General features: G+C 36.0%; 1 protein-coding gene across 1 annotated transcript in view; it reads left to right on the top strand.

Moving 5' to 3' along the window:
• The first annotated feature begins 2172 nt into the window (after positions 1-2172).
• Positions 2173-19973, top strand: part of LOC134246238 (WD repeat and HMG-box DNA-binding protein 1-like) — a 50426-nt gene continuing 32625 nt past the window's right edge. Inside the window, 14 exon segments of the mRNA XM_062728568.1 lie at positions 2173-2303; positions 2532-2643; positions 3275-3426; positions 13302-13410; positions 13627-13724; positions 15467-15512; positions 16034-16126; positions 17097-17203; positions 17485-17569; positions 17815-17862; positions 18065-18221; positions 18704-18846; positions 19299-19483; positions 19689-19770. Of these exon segments, the coding sequence (XP_062584552.1) occupies positions 2230-2303; positions 2532-2643; positions 3275-3426; positions 13302-13410; positions 13627-13724; positions 15467-15512; positions 16034-16126; positions 17097-17203; positions 17485-17569; positions 17815-17862; positions 18065-18221; positions 18704-18846; positions 19299-19483; positions 19689-19770 (1491 nt within the window). The 5' untranslated portion in view covers positions 2173-2229.

Genomic DNA, 19973 nt, shown 5'->3' with positions numbered 1-19973 from the left:
AATTTTTCTATTAAAGCAAAAAGTTCCTTGTAAAATCTTATGAGTATTGTTTAAAGTAATTTAATTTATCCTTAGATCATCTATAACAGTAAAGGGGGCTGGGGGTGGGGCTAGACATGATAAGATGACGGGTGGATGGGTAAAAGCCATACATCTGTATTTATCATTTATAAATGATCTTCATTATATATATTTCAATGCTAAGTTACATATTCGGTGAAGTTTTATTTTAAATTTATTTTAAAGAATTGTTTATTATAGTCAGCATTTCGGCCAAATTTTAAAAAAGGGGGGGGGGTGATGTCATTTTTACTGTTTGAAAATTTTTGATCCGTGACTATATTCCAGTTTCGTTTGCATTGTTCACATCAAAATGTTTGGCATTTTCTAGGAAAATGGGAAGGATACAGGATACAACTATATAACTAATATAAGAGACATGTTCTTTGGTCGATACAGTGGCCTTGTTAGCAAATAACAATTTAGCATTGAGTCCGTGTTTGGTCTTCTCCTGATTTGTTTTTTTTTTCTGGACTTTTGATCTTGAAACCTTACATGATGTATTACTACTCAAAGTTGAAGTTACAAAATAATATTCATTTCTTTTATTTTATTTTTATGCGCCGGGATCGAAAGATCCGAGGCATATAATGTTTTTGTCCTGTCTGTCTGTCTGTTTGTCTGCAAACTTTAACCTTCGCCATAACTTTTGAACCATGAATGATAGAGACTTCATATTTGGTATGCCTACTCCACTAATAAACCCCTTTCACATGACACCAAGGTCAATGACCTTGTGACCTTGACCGTGTCTTATATGCTAAAAATAGCTTTTTTGAACCTTCCCCATAACTTTTGAACCGTGGAAGATAGAGACTTCATATTTGTATGCATACTTCGCTAAACAAGATCTTTCAAATGACACCAAGATCAATGACCTTGTGACCTTGACTGTGTCATATGCTAAAAATAGCTTTTTTGAACCTTCACCATAACTTTTGAACCATGAAAGATAGAGACTTCATATTTGGTATGCATACTTCACTAATCAAGATCTTTCAAATGACATCAAGATCAGTGACCTTTTGACCTTCACTGTGACCTTTATGCTAAAAATATGTTATTTTTTAAATTTGTTGCAGCCGGGCGCATAGTGTTTCACAAACACATCTTGTTTTTTTTTTTTTTTACTTTGAACCCATGAAAAAGTGAAGAAAGAGCTACTGTAGATTTTAGTTACAGATAGATATTTTAATCTCGATCCTTTCTTGTGCACAATAAATAAATAAACAACAACTAAAAAACTTTTTAAAATTTGAACGGGAAATTACTGAATGAACCGAAAGAATTTTTTTTACCTTATCCAGCCTAATTCATTTAATTTGTATTCAGATGAACCTATGGGAAGAGTTTTTTTAAAAATGTATTCTTTATCTAAGTGTGTTTTTTCTACGGATTTATATATCTAGGGAATACATGGATACATATAAAACAGTAATTAAGATGTAATGTCTCAAAGAAATTCGTTTCTGATTTCAATATTCTTATGTTGAAAAATAGTTAAAATTCTAATAAGAAAATTATGATTATTTTAGTTTACAGGAATTATATATTTGACCCCCCTCCCCCTCTCTCTCTCATTTTTCAAGAATACATATACTTAACTAGGTATAGTTAAGGACATAGTAAGCTCTAGTGAAGTCAGTAGGCAATGCCGGGGAGACCTCTACTAGTAAGTCTCAGGGCCGCTACGGTTATCGGACTGGCTGCTGACAGAAGAGCTGAAAACTTCCCTTTTTAACCTTTTAACCGTTTTTACATTTTAATCTTTCTAACAATGTTGTCAAAGCGCTGCGCCGTTGAGTAATCGTCAAAGATGACGGACCAACGTACGATGTAGATGTAGATGTAGAAAGCAATTTCATTTGCGGGAAATATGAGGGCAACGGCCTTATAGAAATGAAATTAACCTAGAACATATTTTTTTACTATATGAAACATTACATGTAAACAAGCTCTCATTCATGGGTATGGCAGAGCCCTCAATAACGAGACTTGTTTTCTACGGTAAACTTTACATTGGCAAAATTACTGGGGCACTCCAACGTTTTTACGAGCTTAAAAAAAGCATCGGGATCGTGAAGCAGAATAAATAATTTTGGCGCGCTCATCAAAACGAGAGACGAGTGGAAGTTCTGAAAATTAATTAATAATAAGATTTAAGCAACTATGCCATCGTGCTCGCCGCTGCGATACGCTCACAGCGAGGGATTAACAAGTCTTTGTTATGATGATAAGGGAAAGTAAGTCAGAAAATTGCCAATCTATATAATGTAATATTTTTACAATGTAAGTATGTTAATTTCTGTTGTCACTGTCTGCACAAGGGTGAACCATTACTGCCCTGTAGACTTGTTTTCCTCTGTATCCTCATGACAAAGTTTCATGAACAAACTGTGTAAATTTATCCTATAAGATATATTTTGACCTGTACCTCTGATCATAAACAAACTGTTATTGAATACTTTCAGGTATATTTTGACCTGTGGTTCTGATGGAGATGTCAGAATATGGGAGGGGGCGGAGGATGATGATGCAATCTCCCATCGAACTGGAGACAAAGCCTTCAGTGTCGCATTCAAGGTAAGTCATTATCACCTTTCTTGTGACTAACGCAAATTAAGTCGGAGACGACGGTGGAGGTCCCAGGAAGAGTTATCTTTTCTTTGCAAGGGACGGACTCCCTGGAACAGAGATCACCTGTTGAAGCTGTTCTCATTTTCATCACTGCAAGGCTTTTAGATAGACAGTATAAGAGATCAAGCTAAGATTTTTAAAATTATTAAGCTGTTAAATATTTGTAACACTCAAGATATGAAATGAAGGTGCAAATGTTATGAGAGTAAAGAGTAGTAATAATATGCTCTCCCAGATGCAACATCATATTAAGTTCTTAGCCTGAAACATCTACTGTAAACCAACTTTTATTCGCGTGCGAGTAATTTTTGCGATATTCATGAGAGCCTCTTCATTGCGAATATTTCTTGCCGCGAACCCGTCCTTAAGGTGAATGTGCCTATTAACCTGGTAAATCGCGATATAAAGTCGTCGCGAATAAAAGTTGGTTTACAGTATTTAAGATTGATTTACATACAAGGATTTTTACTTTAATCTTTTGATGTTGAGCTGAGTCACTAATTATTTATTAATTAAGAAATGATTTGAAAATTACAAATGAGATTTTTTCATATTTTTTTCTGGTCATTTATTGCAGAATAACAAGTTTTATGTTGCTACTGACACAAACACGGTACAAGCGTTTACTTTCCCCGATGGTTCTACAGATGGTATCGTGGCCAGATTTACTGCCCCCGTCAACCACATCAGTGTAAACCAAAAAGGAACAACTTTGATCGCAGGGTCAAGGTAACCTTAACTGTCCTTAAGCAGGAAGGTTGAGAAATTGGAATTACATCTTGTAGATGAAAAGAACATTTTGATAATTATGAATAATAGAGAAACAAGGAGATGTGTGTTGTCTTATGGAGAATTCTAAATCGTATTTTTTTTTATCATTAATAAAGAGAAATTTAATGCAATGTTATGTATGGAATAAGAACTATTCATTGGGAAATTTCAAATATTTGAATTATCTGGGTGCTCTCTGAAAATGAAATGTTGTATACAATGTATAATTGATTTATTATTAATTATCACCTTTGTTTGAGTTCCATTTCCTACTAACATTTAAATTGGACAATGTTTTTGCCATGTCATTAAACTGTACAGTATGTATTTAACAGTTTTGTGATTTTTTTTTTTTGCTTTCTTTACATTTTATTCATAAAACATGATATAAACCCTTTGTAAGCTTCCTCAGCACCCTGTCAAATGCCAATCAGCTTACAATGTTTCCATCCCGTGTAAATTCAGTTAATTATATTTTATATCAGGACTACTCATGACATCCGTCCACATAATAAAAGGGGGGGGGGCATCCTCAGCCCATCGCATGTATTTAAACACCCTTGATAATTTACTTCACATTCCTGTAAATCATAACCAAGTTCCATTTCTCGTTTCAAATATTTCATTTAATAAAGACTTCAAAGTTCAATGAAATATAACAAAACAGTCAATACATCTATGAGTATATAAAGTCCTAGCTTAACATCTCTGGCCTAATAAAATACAGTGGATTGCGGTGTCCGTGCGGTGGAGAAATTATACGCTACTTATTTTGTATTAGTTTACATTATTTTCTCATACCTAAGTCGCTAGTAATTTACAGTCAGTGATGTTGATGACGTAATACGATCTGATCGTTATGATCGTTGTGATGAAACTGGCGTTCGCTGCTCATATATATAACCTTCCATAAATGGTCACGTGATCACAACAACCAATGAATAATTGTCCTTTCTGGAGCAACTCGGAACTACTTTACATACATTTTGTGTAATACAAAGAAAATAACATCGCTCAAAATGTCCTTTCTACATGTAAAGTGGGAGCTATAAATTCTATTCGATATACATTAGAAAACAAGTTCAACAAACAATCTGTAATAAAACGGACACACACAATCCATGGCGTAGTAATACCGAACAATAATGCAAACACATAAGTATTACGCTACACATTCAAGTTCCAAAACATTTCGTCAAATACAGCATAATTAAATGACAATACTGCAATAAAATAACATTTAAGTATCAATTATGAATATTTGAGGACACGGACAGTGTTATTTCGATCTTATCAATTGTAAAACAACAATGTTTATGTCACATGACTAATTTCTTCGTAAGAAAGATGGCAGGCGCCCAATTTACAACACATGTGATAATGCTGAAATAAGTAAGTAAATTACAGTCGTAATATGGTAGATAATGATGAAAAACTGACATACAACATCTCAGTATCACTGTCCCTTACTGTCTGTTCAACAATATCTCGCTAGATCGTCTAGTAACACAAAAACAGCATTTGTTTACATTAATACAATGTCGAAGTGCAATGTGTATTGCATCAATAATTCAAGTAAACAATAAGATAATGAAATAACATCAACAATAAAACATTTCTTATAGATTTACAACTGGATGCTACTTTACTTCACTTACAAACACTTCACCATCAGCCTGTGATTAATTAATATGCAATATTCTAAAGTCCAACCCCCATGCATATTACACTTCCCCCCACTTAAAAAGTCAAATTCTCCTGAATTTACAGTATTAATCAAAATCGTCTGGTTCTGCTAGTTTCTTACTTCCATCATCAATGAAATCTTTATTCTTCCTGCACTGGACCGCTTCTTTCGGTAAATCTCACACATCTGCCTGCTCGTCTGATACCATTTCAGCTACTTCTGTCTCTATCTCACTGTCTCGTCTCTCTGCTACTTCTGTCTCCATCTCTCCGTCTCGTCTCTCTGCTACTTCTGTCTCCATCTCTTCGTCTCGTCTCTCTGCTACTTCTGTCTCCATCTCTCCATCTCGTCTCTCTGCTACTTCTGTCTCCATCTCTACGTCTCCACCATGAAAATACACCATCCATCCCATGTATAAAGTATACAGCTCCCTGTGCATAAGCTAGTACAAGATTTGGATTATTCTTGTTAGAATTGAATGCATGTAGTTGATAAAGGTAGGTTCCTATGGGAATCAGTCAGTCAATCAGTCGGGTCTTATTCTTCATTGTTTTTGTAGATTCCTCCCAGGATCAGGAAGTGACATCAATTATCCATTTATAATTTTATTCCAGTAGTAGATTGAAATCAACAAAAGTATCAGTCCGGCCCAGCCCTAGACAACTGTTTCCCATCAGTCCCGTCTAATCCTAGACAACTGATGTCCATGCACCTACAGTCCGGCCCAGCCCTAGACAACTGAGGTCCACCTGCAGTCCGGCCCAGCCCTAGACAACTGAGGTCCTAATGTGCACTAATAGTAATGGCCAGTCACTATCTACACATTCACCTAGTGTGGTGCACCACCTAGGACAACATCCTTCATAGACATGTGTCAATATAATAAAACAAAAAATCTGGTATCATCATACTACTGTCTGACATCATTTAATTTTGTGGTATGAACTTCCTGAACCAGGGTTGTAAGTTGATGCCTTGATATATCATCAACCTATCCTATAAATTAAGTCAAGTCATCTGGTTGTCCTGTTACAAGGTCCTTTTCATTTTGAAGTTAATACAGCAAACCCATCCTTTGGCAATTTATCTTTGTGATGTAGTTAAGAAGAAAGTCCTTTCCAAAGATCCTGTCTTGTGAAATTTTGCAAATTCCAAATTTGTGTGGCAATGCTTCTTTCCCAAAAGATACATCCAGTACAATGGTCCTGATGTTCTCTATTAAATTCCCATTTACATCCTGAATGTCAGAGGTTGCAGGCTGTATGTTAGAGCTAGTTTCCTTTGAGAGTTTAATAAAATTTTGAACGAAATAATCCATGCAGTAGATCCACTATCCTAGAAAATGTATTGTTTTGTCAAATATGTTTCCTTTGTATAAAATCCATTGTCCCATGAGAGAGTTATATCCCCTGTGTGGCCAGTCCTAGTATATTCATTTCCAACAGAAAAACATTCCTCTTGTGCTAACTCCTGACTTAATGATATCTGTTATCTCTCATGTTTCCACTGCCATGTCTCCTATTCAGGTTAGAGGTCGTGGTCTGTTGTCCTCTTGTCCATCGGTCTGGGCAGTCCTTCATGAGATGATCTGGTGAATTGCAGATGAAGCAAGTCCAAGAGTTATTGCCCTTCCGAGGTTCCATTCTCTGTGCACTTTCCAGTTTCTCTAATCTATTGATTAGTAACTTGATTGTATGTTCCAAGTTATTTGATTTTTCCTGTCCAGTTGGCCGTTTGACTTCTCTTTCTTGATCCACATACCTAACATTTGTTCTCTTTTTATCCCCATCCCCCATTATTGACTCATATCTCTCAATAACGTCTACAGCTTCTGCAACAGTGCTACACTCCTTATCAATACAACGACATTTCATTTCAACGGGAATAATTTTGTAAAGGTGGTTCAGGGCCAGTGATTCCTGAGCGTCAATATCCAAGTTACTATAAGCTTTTTGTGATAATTGCCGTATATCGTCTCCAACATCTGCAGTACTTTCTCCAGGCATCCTCCTACGCATTTCCAGTTTTGAAAGCCACCTATATTGTGCTTTGAACTACCAAATCTCTGGTCCATACGCTGAACAAGAATTTTAAACGTGCGCCTTTCCTCAAGTGTTAGGCTCATGTAGAAAGTCCTGGCTTGTCCTCGTAAGCTAGCGGCTAAGAAAAGAAGTTTGGTCCTGTCGTCCCAGTGGCTAAGTTCAGCGCAGTCTTGAAAGTGAGAAAAGTATTCCTCCCAACCTTCTTTTCCATTGTAGGGTTCGGGTTTGATCATAAGCGTAGAAATGCGATTGTGTTCACTATGTGCGTCGTCAGCTAACTGATAATCAGATCGCTGACGGAAATTATGTCCTACTTCGTCGTCGTCTTCACTGTCATCTCTTTCCATAGGATTTTCATTTGCCATTAAATATTCGTCATCAGTGTTCCTCCCACAGACATCTGTTTCGTCCCCTTGGCCTAACTGAACATTTTCCTTATGTTCATTTATAAATACTTCAGGATCCGGCGAAGTAGCATCCTCCATTTTTAACTATAAAAACAGTAACAAGAACATATGTACATCGTTATTTTAAAAATAGATTTTTTTTCCTCCACCACACGACAGTCCGCAATCCACTCTATTTCAGTACTTGACAGGTATTAAAGTACGGGTTCGTATCCTAGATGTCCTCGTAGATGGCAGGACATCCCACTTCTGACACCAAAAATTGTAAGCTTCCTCAGCACCCTGTCAAATGCCAATCAGCTTACAATGTTTCCATCCCGTGTAAATTCAGTTAATTATATTTTATATCAGGACTACTCATGACATCCGTCCACATAATAAAAGGGGGGGGGCATCCTCAGCCCATCGCATGTATTTAAACACCCTTGATAATTTACTTCACATTCCTGTAAATCATAACCAAGTTCCATTTCTCGTTTCAAATATTTCATTTAATAAAGACTTCAAAGTTCAATGAAATATAACAAAACAGTCAATACATCTATGAGTATATAAAGTCCTAGCTTAACATCTCTGGCCTAATAAAATACAGTGGATTGCGGTGTCCGTGCGGTGGAGAAATTATACGCTACTTATTTTGTATTAGTTTACATTATTTTCTCATACCTAAGTCGCTAGTAATTTACAGTCAGTGATGTTGATGACGTAATACGATCTGATCGTTATGATCGTTGTGATGAAACTGGCGTTCGCTGCTCATATATATAACCTTCCATAAATGGTCACGTGATCACAACAACCAATGAATAATTGTCCTTTCTGGAGCAACTCGGAACTACTTTACATACATTTTGTGTAATACAAAGAAAATAACATCGCTCAAAATGTCCTTTCTACATGTAAAGTGGGAGCTATAAATTCTATTCGATATACATTAGAAAACAAGTTCAACAAACAATCTGTAATAAAACGGACACACACAATCCATGGCGTAGTAATACCGAACAATAATGCAAACACATAAGTATTACGCTACACATTCAAGTTCCAAAACATTTCGTCAAATACAGCATAATTAAATGACAATACTGCAATAAAATAACATTTAAGTATCAATTATGAATATTTGAGGACACGGACAGTGTTATTTCGATCTTATCAATTGTAAAACAACAATGTTTATGTCACATGACTAATTTCTTCGTAAGAAAGATGGCAGGCGCCCAATTTACAACACATGTGATAATGCTGAAATAAGTAAGTAAATTACAGTCGTAATATGGTAGATAATGATGAAAAACTGACATACAACATCTCAGTATCACTGTCCCTTACTGTCTGTTCAACAATATCTCGCTAGATCGTCTAGTAACACAAAAACAGCATTTGTTTACATTAATACAATGTCGAAGTGCAATGTGTATTGCATCAATAATTCAAGTAAACAATAAGATAATGAAATAACATCAACAATAAAACATTTCTTATAGATTTACAACTGGATGCTACTTTACTTCACTTACAAACACTTCACCATCAGCCTGTGATTAATTAATATGCAATATTCTAAAGTCCAACCCCCATGCATATTACACTTCCCCCCACTTAAAAAGTCAAATTCTCCTGAATTTACAGTATTAATCAAAATCGTCTGGTTCTGCTAGTTTCTTACTTCCATCATCAATGAAATCTTTATTCTTCCTGCACTGGACCGCTTCTTTCGGTAAATCTCACACATCTGCCTGCTCGTCTGATACCATTTCAGCTACTTCTGTCTCTATCTCACTGTCTCGTCTCTCTGCTACTTCTGTCTCCATCTCTCCGTCTCGTCTCTCTGCTACTTCTGTCTCCATCTCTACGTCTCGTCTCTCTGCTACTTCTGTCTCCATCTCTCCGTCTCGTCTCTCTGCTACTTCTGTCTCCATCTCTACGTCTCCACCATGAAAATACACCATCCATCCCATGTATAAAGTATACAGCTCCCTGTGCATAAGCTAGTACAAGATTTGGATTATTCTTGTTAGAATTGAATGCATGTAGTTGATAAAGGTAGGTTCCTATGGGAATCAGTCAGTCAATCAGTCGGGTCTTATTCTTCATTGTTTTTGTAGATTCCTCCCAGGATCAGGAAGTGACATCAATTATCCATTTATAATTTTATTCCAGTAGTAGATTGAAATCAACAAAAGTATCAGTCCGGCCCAGCCCTAGACAACTGTTTCCCATCAGTCCCGTCTAATCCTAGACAACTGATGTCCATGCACCTACAGTCCGGCCCAGCCCTAGACAACTGAGGTCCACCTGCAGTCCGGCCCAGCCCTAGACAACTGAGGTCCTAATGTGCACTAATAGTAATGGCCAGTCACTATCTACACATTCACCTAGTGTGGTGCACCACCTAGGACAACATCCATCTTAGACATGTGTCAATATAATAAAACAAAAAATCTGGTATCATCAAACTACTGTCCGACATCATTTAGTTTTGTGGTATGAACTTCCTGAACCAGGGTTGCAAGTTGATGCCTCGATATATCATCAACCTATCCTATAAATTAAGTCAAGTCATCTAGTTGTCCTGTTACAAGGTCCTTTTCATTTTGAAGTTAATACAGCAAACCCATCCTTTGGCAATTTATCTTTGTGATGTAGTTAAGAAGAAAGTCCTTTCCAAAGATCCTGTCTTGTGAAATTTTGCAAATTCCAAATTTGTGTGGCAATGCTTCTTTCCCAAAAGATACATCCAGTACAATGGTCCTGATGTTCTCTATTAAATTCCCATTTACATCCTGAATGTCAGAGGTTGCAGGCTGTATGTTAGAGCTAGTTTCCTTTGAGAGTTTAATAAAATTTTGAACGAAATAATCCATGCAGTAGATCCACTATCCTAGAAAATGTATTGTTTTGTCAAATATGTTTCCTTTGTATAAAATCCATTGTCCCATGAGAGAGTTATATCCCCTGTGTGGCCAGTCCTAGTATATTCATTTCCAACAGAAAAACATTCCTCTTGTGCTAACTCCTGACTTAATGATATCTGTTATCTCTCATGTTTCCACTGCCATGTCTCCTATTCAGGTTAGAGGTCGTGGTCTGTTGTCCTCTTGTCCATCGGTCTGGGCAGTCCTTCATGAGATGATCTGGTGAATTGCAGATGAAGCAAGTCCAAGAGTTATTGCCCTTCCGAGGTTCCATTCTCTGTGCACTTTCCAGTTTCTCTAATCTATTGATTAGTAACTTGATTGTATGTTCCAAGTTATTTGATTTTTCCTGTCCAGTTGGCCGTTTGACTTCTCTTTCTTGATCCACATACCTAACATTTGTTCTCTTTTTATCCCCATCCCCCATTATTGACTCATATCTCTCAATAACGTCTACAGCTTCTGCAACAGTGCTACACTCCTTATCAATACAACGACATTTCATTTCAACGGGAATAATTTTGTAAAGGTGGTTCAGGGCCAGTGATTCCTGAGCGTCAATATCCAAGTTACTATAAGCTTTTTGTGATAATTGCCGTATATCGTCTCCAACATCTGCAGTACTTTCTCCAGGCATCCTCCTACGCATTTCCAGTTTTGAAAGCCACCTATATTGTGCTTTGAACTACCAAATCTCTGGTCCATACGCTGAACAAGAATTTTAAACGTGCGCCTTTCCTCAAGTGTTAGGCTCATGTAGAAAGTCCTGGCTTGTCCTCGTAAGCTAGCGGCTAAGAAAAGAAGTTTGGTCCTGTCGTCCCAGTGGCTAAGTTCAGCGCAGTCTTGAAAGTGAGAAAAGTATTCCTCCCAACCTTCTTTTCCATTGTAGGGTTCGGGTTTGATCATAAGCGTAGAAATGCGATTGTGTTCACTATGTGCGTCGTCAGCTAACTGATAATCAGATCGCTGACGGAAATTATGTCCTACTTCGTCGTCGTCTTCACTGTCATCTCTTTCCATAGGATTTTCATTTGCCATTAAATATTCGTCATCAGTGTTCCTCCCACAGACATCTGTTTCGTCCCCTTGGCCTAACTGAACATTTTCCTTATGTTCATTTATAAATACTTCAGGATCCGGCGAAGTAGCATCCTCCATTTTTAACTATAAAAACAGTAACAAGAACATATGTACATCGTTATTTTAAAAATAGATTTTTTTTCCTCCACCACACGACAGTCCGCAATCCACTCTATTTCAGTACTTGACAGGTATTAAAGTACGGGTTCGTATCCTAGATGTCCTCGTAGATGGCAGGACATCCCACTTCTGACACCAAAAATTGTAAGCTTCCTCAGCACCCTGTCAAATGCCAATCAGCTTACAATGTTTCCATCCCGTGTAAATTCAGTTAATTATATTTTATATCAGGACTACTCATGACATCCGTCCACATAATAAAAGGGGGGGGGCATCCTCAGCCCATCGCATGTATTTAAACACCCTTGATAATTTACTTCACATTCCTGTAAATCATAACCAAGTTCCATTTCTCGTTTCAAATATTTCATTTAATAAAGACTTCAAAGTTCAATGAAATATAACAAAACAGTCAATACATCTATGAGTATATAAAGTCCTAGCTTAACATCTCTGGCCTAATAAAATACAGTGGATTGCGGTGTCCGTGCGGTGGAGAAATTATACGCTACTTATTTTGTATTAGTTTACATTATTTTCTCATACCTAAGTCGCTAGTAATTTACAGTCAGTGATGTTGATGACGTAATACGATCTGATCGTTATGATCGTTGTGATGAAACTGGCGTTCGCTGCTCATATATATAACCTTCCATAAATGGTCACGTGATCACAACAACCAATGAATAATTGTCCTTTCTGGAGCAACTCGGAACTACTTTACATACATTTTGTGTAATACAAAGAAAATAACATCGCTCAAAATGTCCTTTCTACATGTAAAGTGGGAGCTATAAATTCTATTCGATATACATTAGAAAACAAGTTCAACAAACAATCTGTAATAAAACGGACACACACAATCCATGGCGTAGTAATACCGAACAATAATGCAAACACATAAGTATTACGCTACACATTCAAGTTCCAAAACATTTCGTCAAATACAGCATAATTAAATGACAATACTGCAATAAAATAACATTTAAGTATCAATTATGAATATTTGAGGACACGGACAGTGTTATTTCGATCTTATCAATTGTAAAACAACAATGTTTATGTCACATGACTAATTTCTTCGTAAGAAAGATGGCAGGCGCCCAATTTACAACACATGTGATAATGCTGAAATAAGTAAGTAAATTACAGTCGTAATATGGTAGATAATGATGAAAAACTGACATACAACATCTCAGTATCACTGTCCCTTACTGTCTGTTCAACAATATCTCGCTAGATCGTCTAGTAACACAAAAACAGCATTTGTTTACATTAATACAATGTCGAAGTGCAATGTGTATTGCATCAATAATTCAAGTAAACAATAAGATAATGAAATAACATCAACAATAAAACATTTCTTATAGATTTACAACTGGATGCTACTTTACTTCACTTACAAACACTTCACCATCAGCCTGTGATTAATTAATATGCAATATTCTAAAGTCCAACCCCCATGCATATTACACCTTATTGCTAAGAATAAATTAAAATTACGGAAAAATAATTTCAATAAATTCTTGAAAGTTGAAGAAAAATGGGCCTAACATTTTTAAATGTCATATTTCAGTGACTTTACAATCAAAATGGTCAACATTGCAACAGGGGACACTAAGAAATTTGAGGGACACGAGGCCCCTGTATTGAGTGTAGCTATGGACCCCAAAGAGGAGTTTCTGGTGAGTACCTCCCCCCCTTCCCCCCACAAGGGGATTCCTCCCACACAAATCTGTTATGGTCACTGATTGTTTATGAAACATACATCTAAATGTTAGCTACTTTTATTAAACATACATCCAAATGTAAGCTACTATTAGCTTGATTGAAAGGAAAAAAAGCATAAGAATGGTTGGGATCTGAGAATATTTCTTGACTAATATTTTATACTCTTGTAGGCCTCTGCCAGTTGCGATGGGAGTGTGCTAATATGGAAACTGGAAAATCGTGAAAAAGTGAAAAATTTGCAAATTCTTCCTAAAGTCAGTGACGTTAGGTATTTACATGGATTTTTAATGTACAATCTATTAAAAACACACTGTAGATCTAATTACAAGTTTTTCACTTTTCATTGTATTGTAAATCACTTTGGATTTGAAAGAACTTTATTTTATGCAAGAGGGTTTGCTTGCATGGATTTGATTCTCTTGCTTTTTAATAGTATAGAATATATACAGCAAAAAACCAGCAATTGTGAAAATAATGTCTGGCTTTTTAAATCCTAAAAATACCACTAGGGTCTGCAAATATTTGGTGATCAACAGTATTATAATGTTATAAGGATATGTTTTTTTTAGCTCACCTGAGCTGAAGGCTCAAGTGAGCTTTTCTGATCACATTTTGTCCGTCGTCCGTCCGTCTGTAAACTTTTCACATTTTCGACTTTTTCTCAAGAACCAATGGGCCAATTTTAACCAAACTTGGTACAAAGCATTCTTGGGTGAAGGGGAGTTTAAATTGTTAATATGAAGGGCCAAGTCCCCTTACAAGGGGAGTTAATAAAAAAAAAATGGGGTGGGGTCACTAAAAAATCTTCTTCTCAAGAACCACTGGGCCAGGAAAGCTGAAACTTATGTGGAAGCATCCTTGGGTAGTGTAAATATTAAATTCTTAAAATCATGACCCCGGGGGGTAGGGCGGGGCCACAATAGGGAATCCAAGTTTTACATAGAAATATATAGAAGAAATCTTAAAAAATCTTCTGCTCAAGAACCACTGGGCCAGGAAAGCTGAAACTTATGTGGAAGCATCCTTGGGTAGTGTAAATATTAAATTGTTAAAATCATGACCCCTGGGGTAGGGCGGGGCCACAATCGGAAAACCAAGTTTTACATAGAAATATACAGAACAAGTCTTTAAAAATATTCTTCTCAAGAACCACTGGGCCAGGAAAGCTGAAACTTATGTGGAAGCATCCTTGGGTAGTGTAGATATTAAATTGTTAAATCATGACCCCCGGGGGTAGGGCGGGGCCACAATAGGGAATCCAAGTTTAACATAGAAATATATAGAAGAAATCTTTAAAAATCTTCTTCTCAAGAACCCCTGGGCCAGGAAAGCTGAAATTATGTGGAAGCATCATTGGGTAGTGTAGATATTAAATTTTTAAAATCAATACCCCCGGGGGTAGGGTGGGGCCACAATAGGGAATCCAAGTTTTACTTAGAAATATATAGAAGAAATCTTTAAAAATCTTCTTCTCAAGAACCACTGGGCCAGGAAAGCTGAAACTTATGTGGAAGCATCCTTGGGTAGTGTAAATATTAAATTGTTAAAATCATGACCCCCAAGAGTAGGGCGGGGCCACAATAGGGAATCCAAGTTTTACATAGAAATATATAGAACAAATCTTTAAAAATCTTCTTTTCAAGAACCACTGGGCCAGGAAAGCTGAAACTTATGTGAAAGCATCCTTGGGTAGTGTAAATATTAAATTGTTAAATCATGACCCCCGGGGGTAGGGCGGGGCCACAGTAGAGAATCCAAGTATTACCGAGAAATATATAGAACAAATCTTTAAAAATCTTCTGCTCAAGAACCCCTGGGCCAGGAAAGCTGAAACTTATGTGAAAGCATCCTTGGGTAGTGTAGATTCTAAAGTTTTTAAATAAAAAAGGGAAGGGGGTTGTTGGGCATGATTGGTATAGCAAGAGGGGGAATCTGGTAAAGATCTGCATCACCCAAGTTACTCAGGTGAGCGATGTGGCCCATGGGCCTCTTGTTTCTTTTGATGTACAGCTTGACCAAGGGATGGTGCAGGCTATGCTGGGAGAAGAATGGAAAGGTTAGTCAATATAATTCAGGAAAATGTTTCCTGTAAAAAATGTTTTGATATTCAAATTTTACGTTTCAACAGAACTGGGATACAGAAATTTAATGTGAACTTTAAAAGTTACAAACTTTTTATTCAAGCATACCCTTTCCTCTGTTTCCCTGTATGCATGTTGAAAAGGAGGGATTATATAGTCTGAATTAGGACAGATCTGTTTGTACTCTAGACTTCTTTCCAAGGAAAATTGCATAAACCAAATATGGATTTTGCAATTATTACATAACCAAGCAATTATTAAAATAGAGAGTATTTATCTTGGGCATATTTTTTTGCATATGAGGAAAAATAGATTTGAGCTTGGTATGTATAATTAACACAGGGAATAATTCAAATGACATAACATAAATCTTGCAGAGTTGCATTAAGTATACAAACCTAAAGTAAGAGGTACTTTTACTGTATAAATTTCATTCAAGACTAAGAAAACTTAATTTATTTTTCATATGAAGTTGATTGTAATGCTGTAATTGTAGTTCCTGTATGTTCCAATGGAGAAAGAAATCCACATCTATGACAGAGGTACCTGGACAAAAACAGGATCTTTACAGGACAGTCAATTTTCTGGGGTACGTTGGCGGTCTTATTGAAATTATCACATGATTCTGTGAATTGTTAGCTATATCATGTGTTAGCCAAATTTAAATACAGTTTTTTGTCTAAATTTGACTGAAGAGTTGTCATTTTTTTCTCCAAAGAATAAATTCTTGTATGTGCTAATATAGAATATACATGTAGTTTTCTTGTATGTGCTAATATAGAATATAGTTTTGGTATCAAAATTTGACTAGAGGTTTGTTCTGAGACTTTTCTTTAATCAACTTGATGAATATGTAATTATATATGTATAATCATTTTTTATAGTGTGATTCTGCTAACACTTATTGCAGAGGGTTTTTTTATGTTTTTTTAGTCTCGTTTTCCCCAGACTCTCGCTCTTGAGACTTTGCCCGAGCGAGAGTCTGGTCTGATTCCTATTTAATTTTTGTAATTTCACATCATGGCTTACCGAGAAATCGGTATGGATTTTCATTGGCTGATACATTCTCTTCGATGCTAAGATTTGTATTCTTTAAAAATTCAGAGGCTGCGCCTTTACTTTTATCTGGTTTTATAATAAAATACCTCTGTCTGCTTTACAAGGAACAAAAAACGCACATATCTTTGTTTAAAAAGTAAATTCTCACATGTATTTTCATGGGAGTCGCCATCTTGTTAGCCGGTTTAGCGACCTCTACTGATAACAAAAATTAAATAGGAATCAGACCAGACTCTTGCTCGGGCAAAGTCTCGAGAGCGAGAGTCTGGGGTAAACGAGACTAATGTTTTTTGTTTGTTTTTACAATATATGCCAAATTCAAACTGTAAATTTTTCTCACCCTGGCTTGGGGTGCATATGATTTCAGTACTCATTCAGCTGAAAGTTTTTTGTTTAACTGTAAACCTTGTCAGTCCCCAATGTCCAATATGGAATGTTAAGTAATAAATTGTTCTTACACTGTATTTTCTTTTGTTATATATAAATGTAAATTTCTGTAGGTGTATTCAGTGCTGGATATCTCACCTGAAGGCGATTACCTGGCAGCAGGAAGTTATGATGGACAAATTCTGATTTATAACTTACAAACCAAAACCTGTGTGGACAGGTGAGATAGAAAAAATCCAGCCAATTTATTCTATTAAAACTTCCCATGTTAGCATAATTTTCTATTAAAGTTTACATTTTGAAACACATGTATGAAAGCAGAATTAAAAAAAAATTCTGGAATAAGATATGTATAAATTTCAAGTCTGATTAACCAAGGTAACAACAAATTAACCAAACTTCCTTTGGAAATTGCAGATATTAAAAAGTGAATTGAATATGTAATTAAGTTTTTTTCTTTTAATTGCTTTAATTCTGTGGACCATTAACCTTTGCCTTCAGATTCAAACATGAGAGTGGCCTGTCTATAATGTCTTTGGCTTGGAATCCCAGCAATCAGACAGAAATAGCATTCTGTGATAGAGAGGTAACAGGGGTTTAATTTAGTGTCAAGGACTTGGTTTAATTTCAACTCTTTATTTTCTCGAAACAAGATGAGGGGTACAAATGTGTTCGATGTACAATTGGATAATATACATGTATAATATTTTAACATCTGATTTTTAAAATGGAATTGAATAGGTAGTAAGAAAATTTTAACTTAAATATGTTTACAAAATTACTGCATTCAATACCATTCGTGAAAATCCATTTTTTTTTTCTCTCTTTCAGGGTCAACTTGGACTTCTCAGTGAAATTGAACTGAAAGGAGGAAACCAGGTGCATATAATATACAATGTAGCTTCTTACACATACATAATGTTGCTTACAAAATCATCCTGTTGAATATTAGATTTAGGGAAGTCAGTCATAGTAGAGTAACTTAATGTAGAGCTAGGAATTTTTTCTTTTTAAATTAACAAGCAGTATTTCTACCTCAAAAAGTCAAATGACTGATAATCAGAGCTGGCCTATTTTTTAGCCTGCTGGTGAACTCCGTGTGAAGGAAACAATGGGGATCTTTGAAGATGATGACGACACAGATTTAGTCTTGGCCACGCAGGAGCCGAGTAAAGAAGAGGATTTTAACGAAGACAGCAATGATTCAGCTCCCGTCAGTGCCCTCAAACCTCTAGATGGTAAAATACATAATTTGTTTTCATATTTGTGGAATCAGTGTCATCAAACCCTCTGTTTTCATGCATGTGGAATCAGGGCCCTCAAAATTGTACTTGTAAATGTAAAACCTGTTTATATGTATGTTGAGTTAGCACCCTTAGGCCTTTAGATGGTATGATATACAATCTTTTGACTTGTGTATTGAATCAATGGACTCAAACCTAGAGGGTAAATAGACAATCTGATTATGTGTATGTGGAATTTATGCAAGAGATCCAAGAAAAATACTGGGATTGTAAAAAAAGAAACCCAGCTTTTCATTAATTTGTTGAATTAATATGATTATTAATGCCTGACTGTTTTGTTTTCAAAGATGCTACTAGTACATGGCTTTTTCTCACATTAAAATAAATGAAAAAAAATTGCAAGTTTGAGAAATAAACATGTAATTCGCATTACACATTATTGTATATATATCAATTTTTTTTTTTTTTAACTGTAGATGATTTGATGTCGGAGGATGGTGACGTACAGCCAGTGACACCGGCCCCAGTGGTGATAGAGAGACCAGGCTTTACACCTACACGTCCACAACCTGCCTTCCAGCCCGGATCCACCCCTGTCCATCTCTCCAGCAGATTCATGGTCAGTATTATACAGTACAGCTGGGATATAAGGAAGTCACATGGACTTCAAATTTGCTTCCATATAATCTAGATTCTTATAAGCAACAAAGGGCAGAAGCTTCACAAGAATTCATAAAAGTTTGCTTATAACTGATATTTTCCATCAAGAAAGTTCTTTATAACTGGGTTTTACTATACATGTATATTCTACATTGATTGCTTTAGTTAAATGATGTCGTATTATTCATCCCATACAGTAATCACATTTTTTTCTTGAGAACTTAATTTTCGTGTAATCACGTGAAACTGTGCTCACTCAAATAAAGTTCTTACATATATTTGTATTCATAAATATAGTATGAAGCAGTAATAACAATTTGTGAAAATTTTGTCTTGCTAATAAATAGTTAATATCTAGAAAGGCATCACAAAAATTTGGCTATATCTACTGCATTTAAAATTGATTTACAGATGTGGAATGCAGTGGGGATCATTAAGCAGTTTAATACGGAGGAGGAGGAATCTATAGACATTGAGTTCCATAATACGGCCGTACATCACGCCATGCATCTAACGAACTCGGCAGGGTACACCATGGCTGATGTCTCCACAGAGGCTGTAGTGCTCGCCTGTCCCAGTGATGATTCAGCACCAAGGTTTGTTCCTTTTAAAAGTTAGCAAGTATTTTAAGCATAATGCATTTGCAAAATAAAACTGTTGTTTCTTTGTAACTTCAAAGTATTTTTAAAAAAAATGTTTTGCATTTATTGCCAGTGAAAAGCGTGCTGTGAAATCTTATTTGTCTGTTTTGTCAAAAGGTTTTTGTGCTGTTTATGAGAAACTTTTACGAACATTTTACAGTAAATTGACTTGTATGCACTTTGGATCGTGGGATAATTCTAAAGAGTGGAGCATTCCTATGGATGATGGAGAAGAAATAATGGTTTGTAAAGATATACATATTTTATAGATATTTTTACTAAATGCACAGTCCTTGTGCTGGTATACTAGTTACATGTAAAGACATTTGAAAACTCTGCTGTCCATATCTTAGGGGTATTTAAACAGGTATAATTATTTTGTCAATTTTGCTAAAACTGGAGAACAAGTAGTTCAAAATATCCTGGTGGCAGTATTTTTTGAAAA

The sequence above is a fragment of the Saccostrea cucullata genome, unplaced genomic scaffold, assembly GCF_032062105.1.
Source record: "Saccostrea cucullata isolate Sc308-1 unplaced genomic scaffold, CSIRO_AGI_Scuc_v1 ctg205, whole genome shotgun sequence".
NCBI lineage: Eukaryota > Metazoa > Mollusca > Bivalvia > Ostreida > Ostreidae > Saccostrea > Saccostrea cuccullata.
Note: the sequence above shows the minus strand (reverse complement) of the source record. Positions and strands in the feature narration are given on the sequence as shown.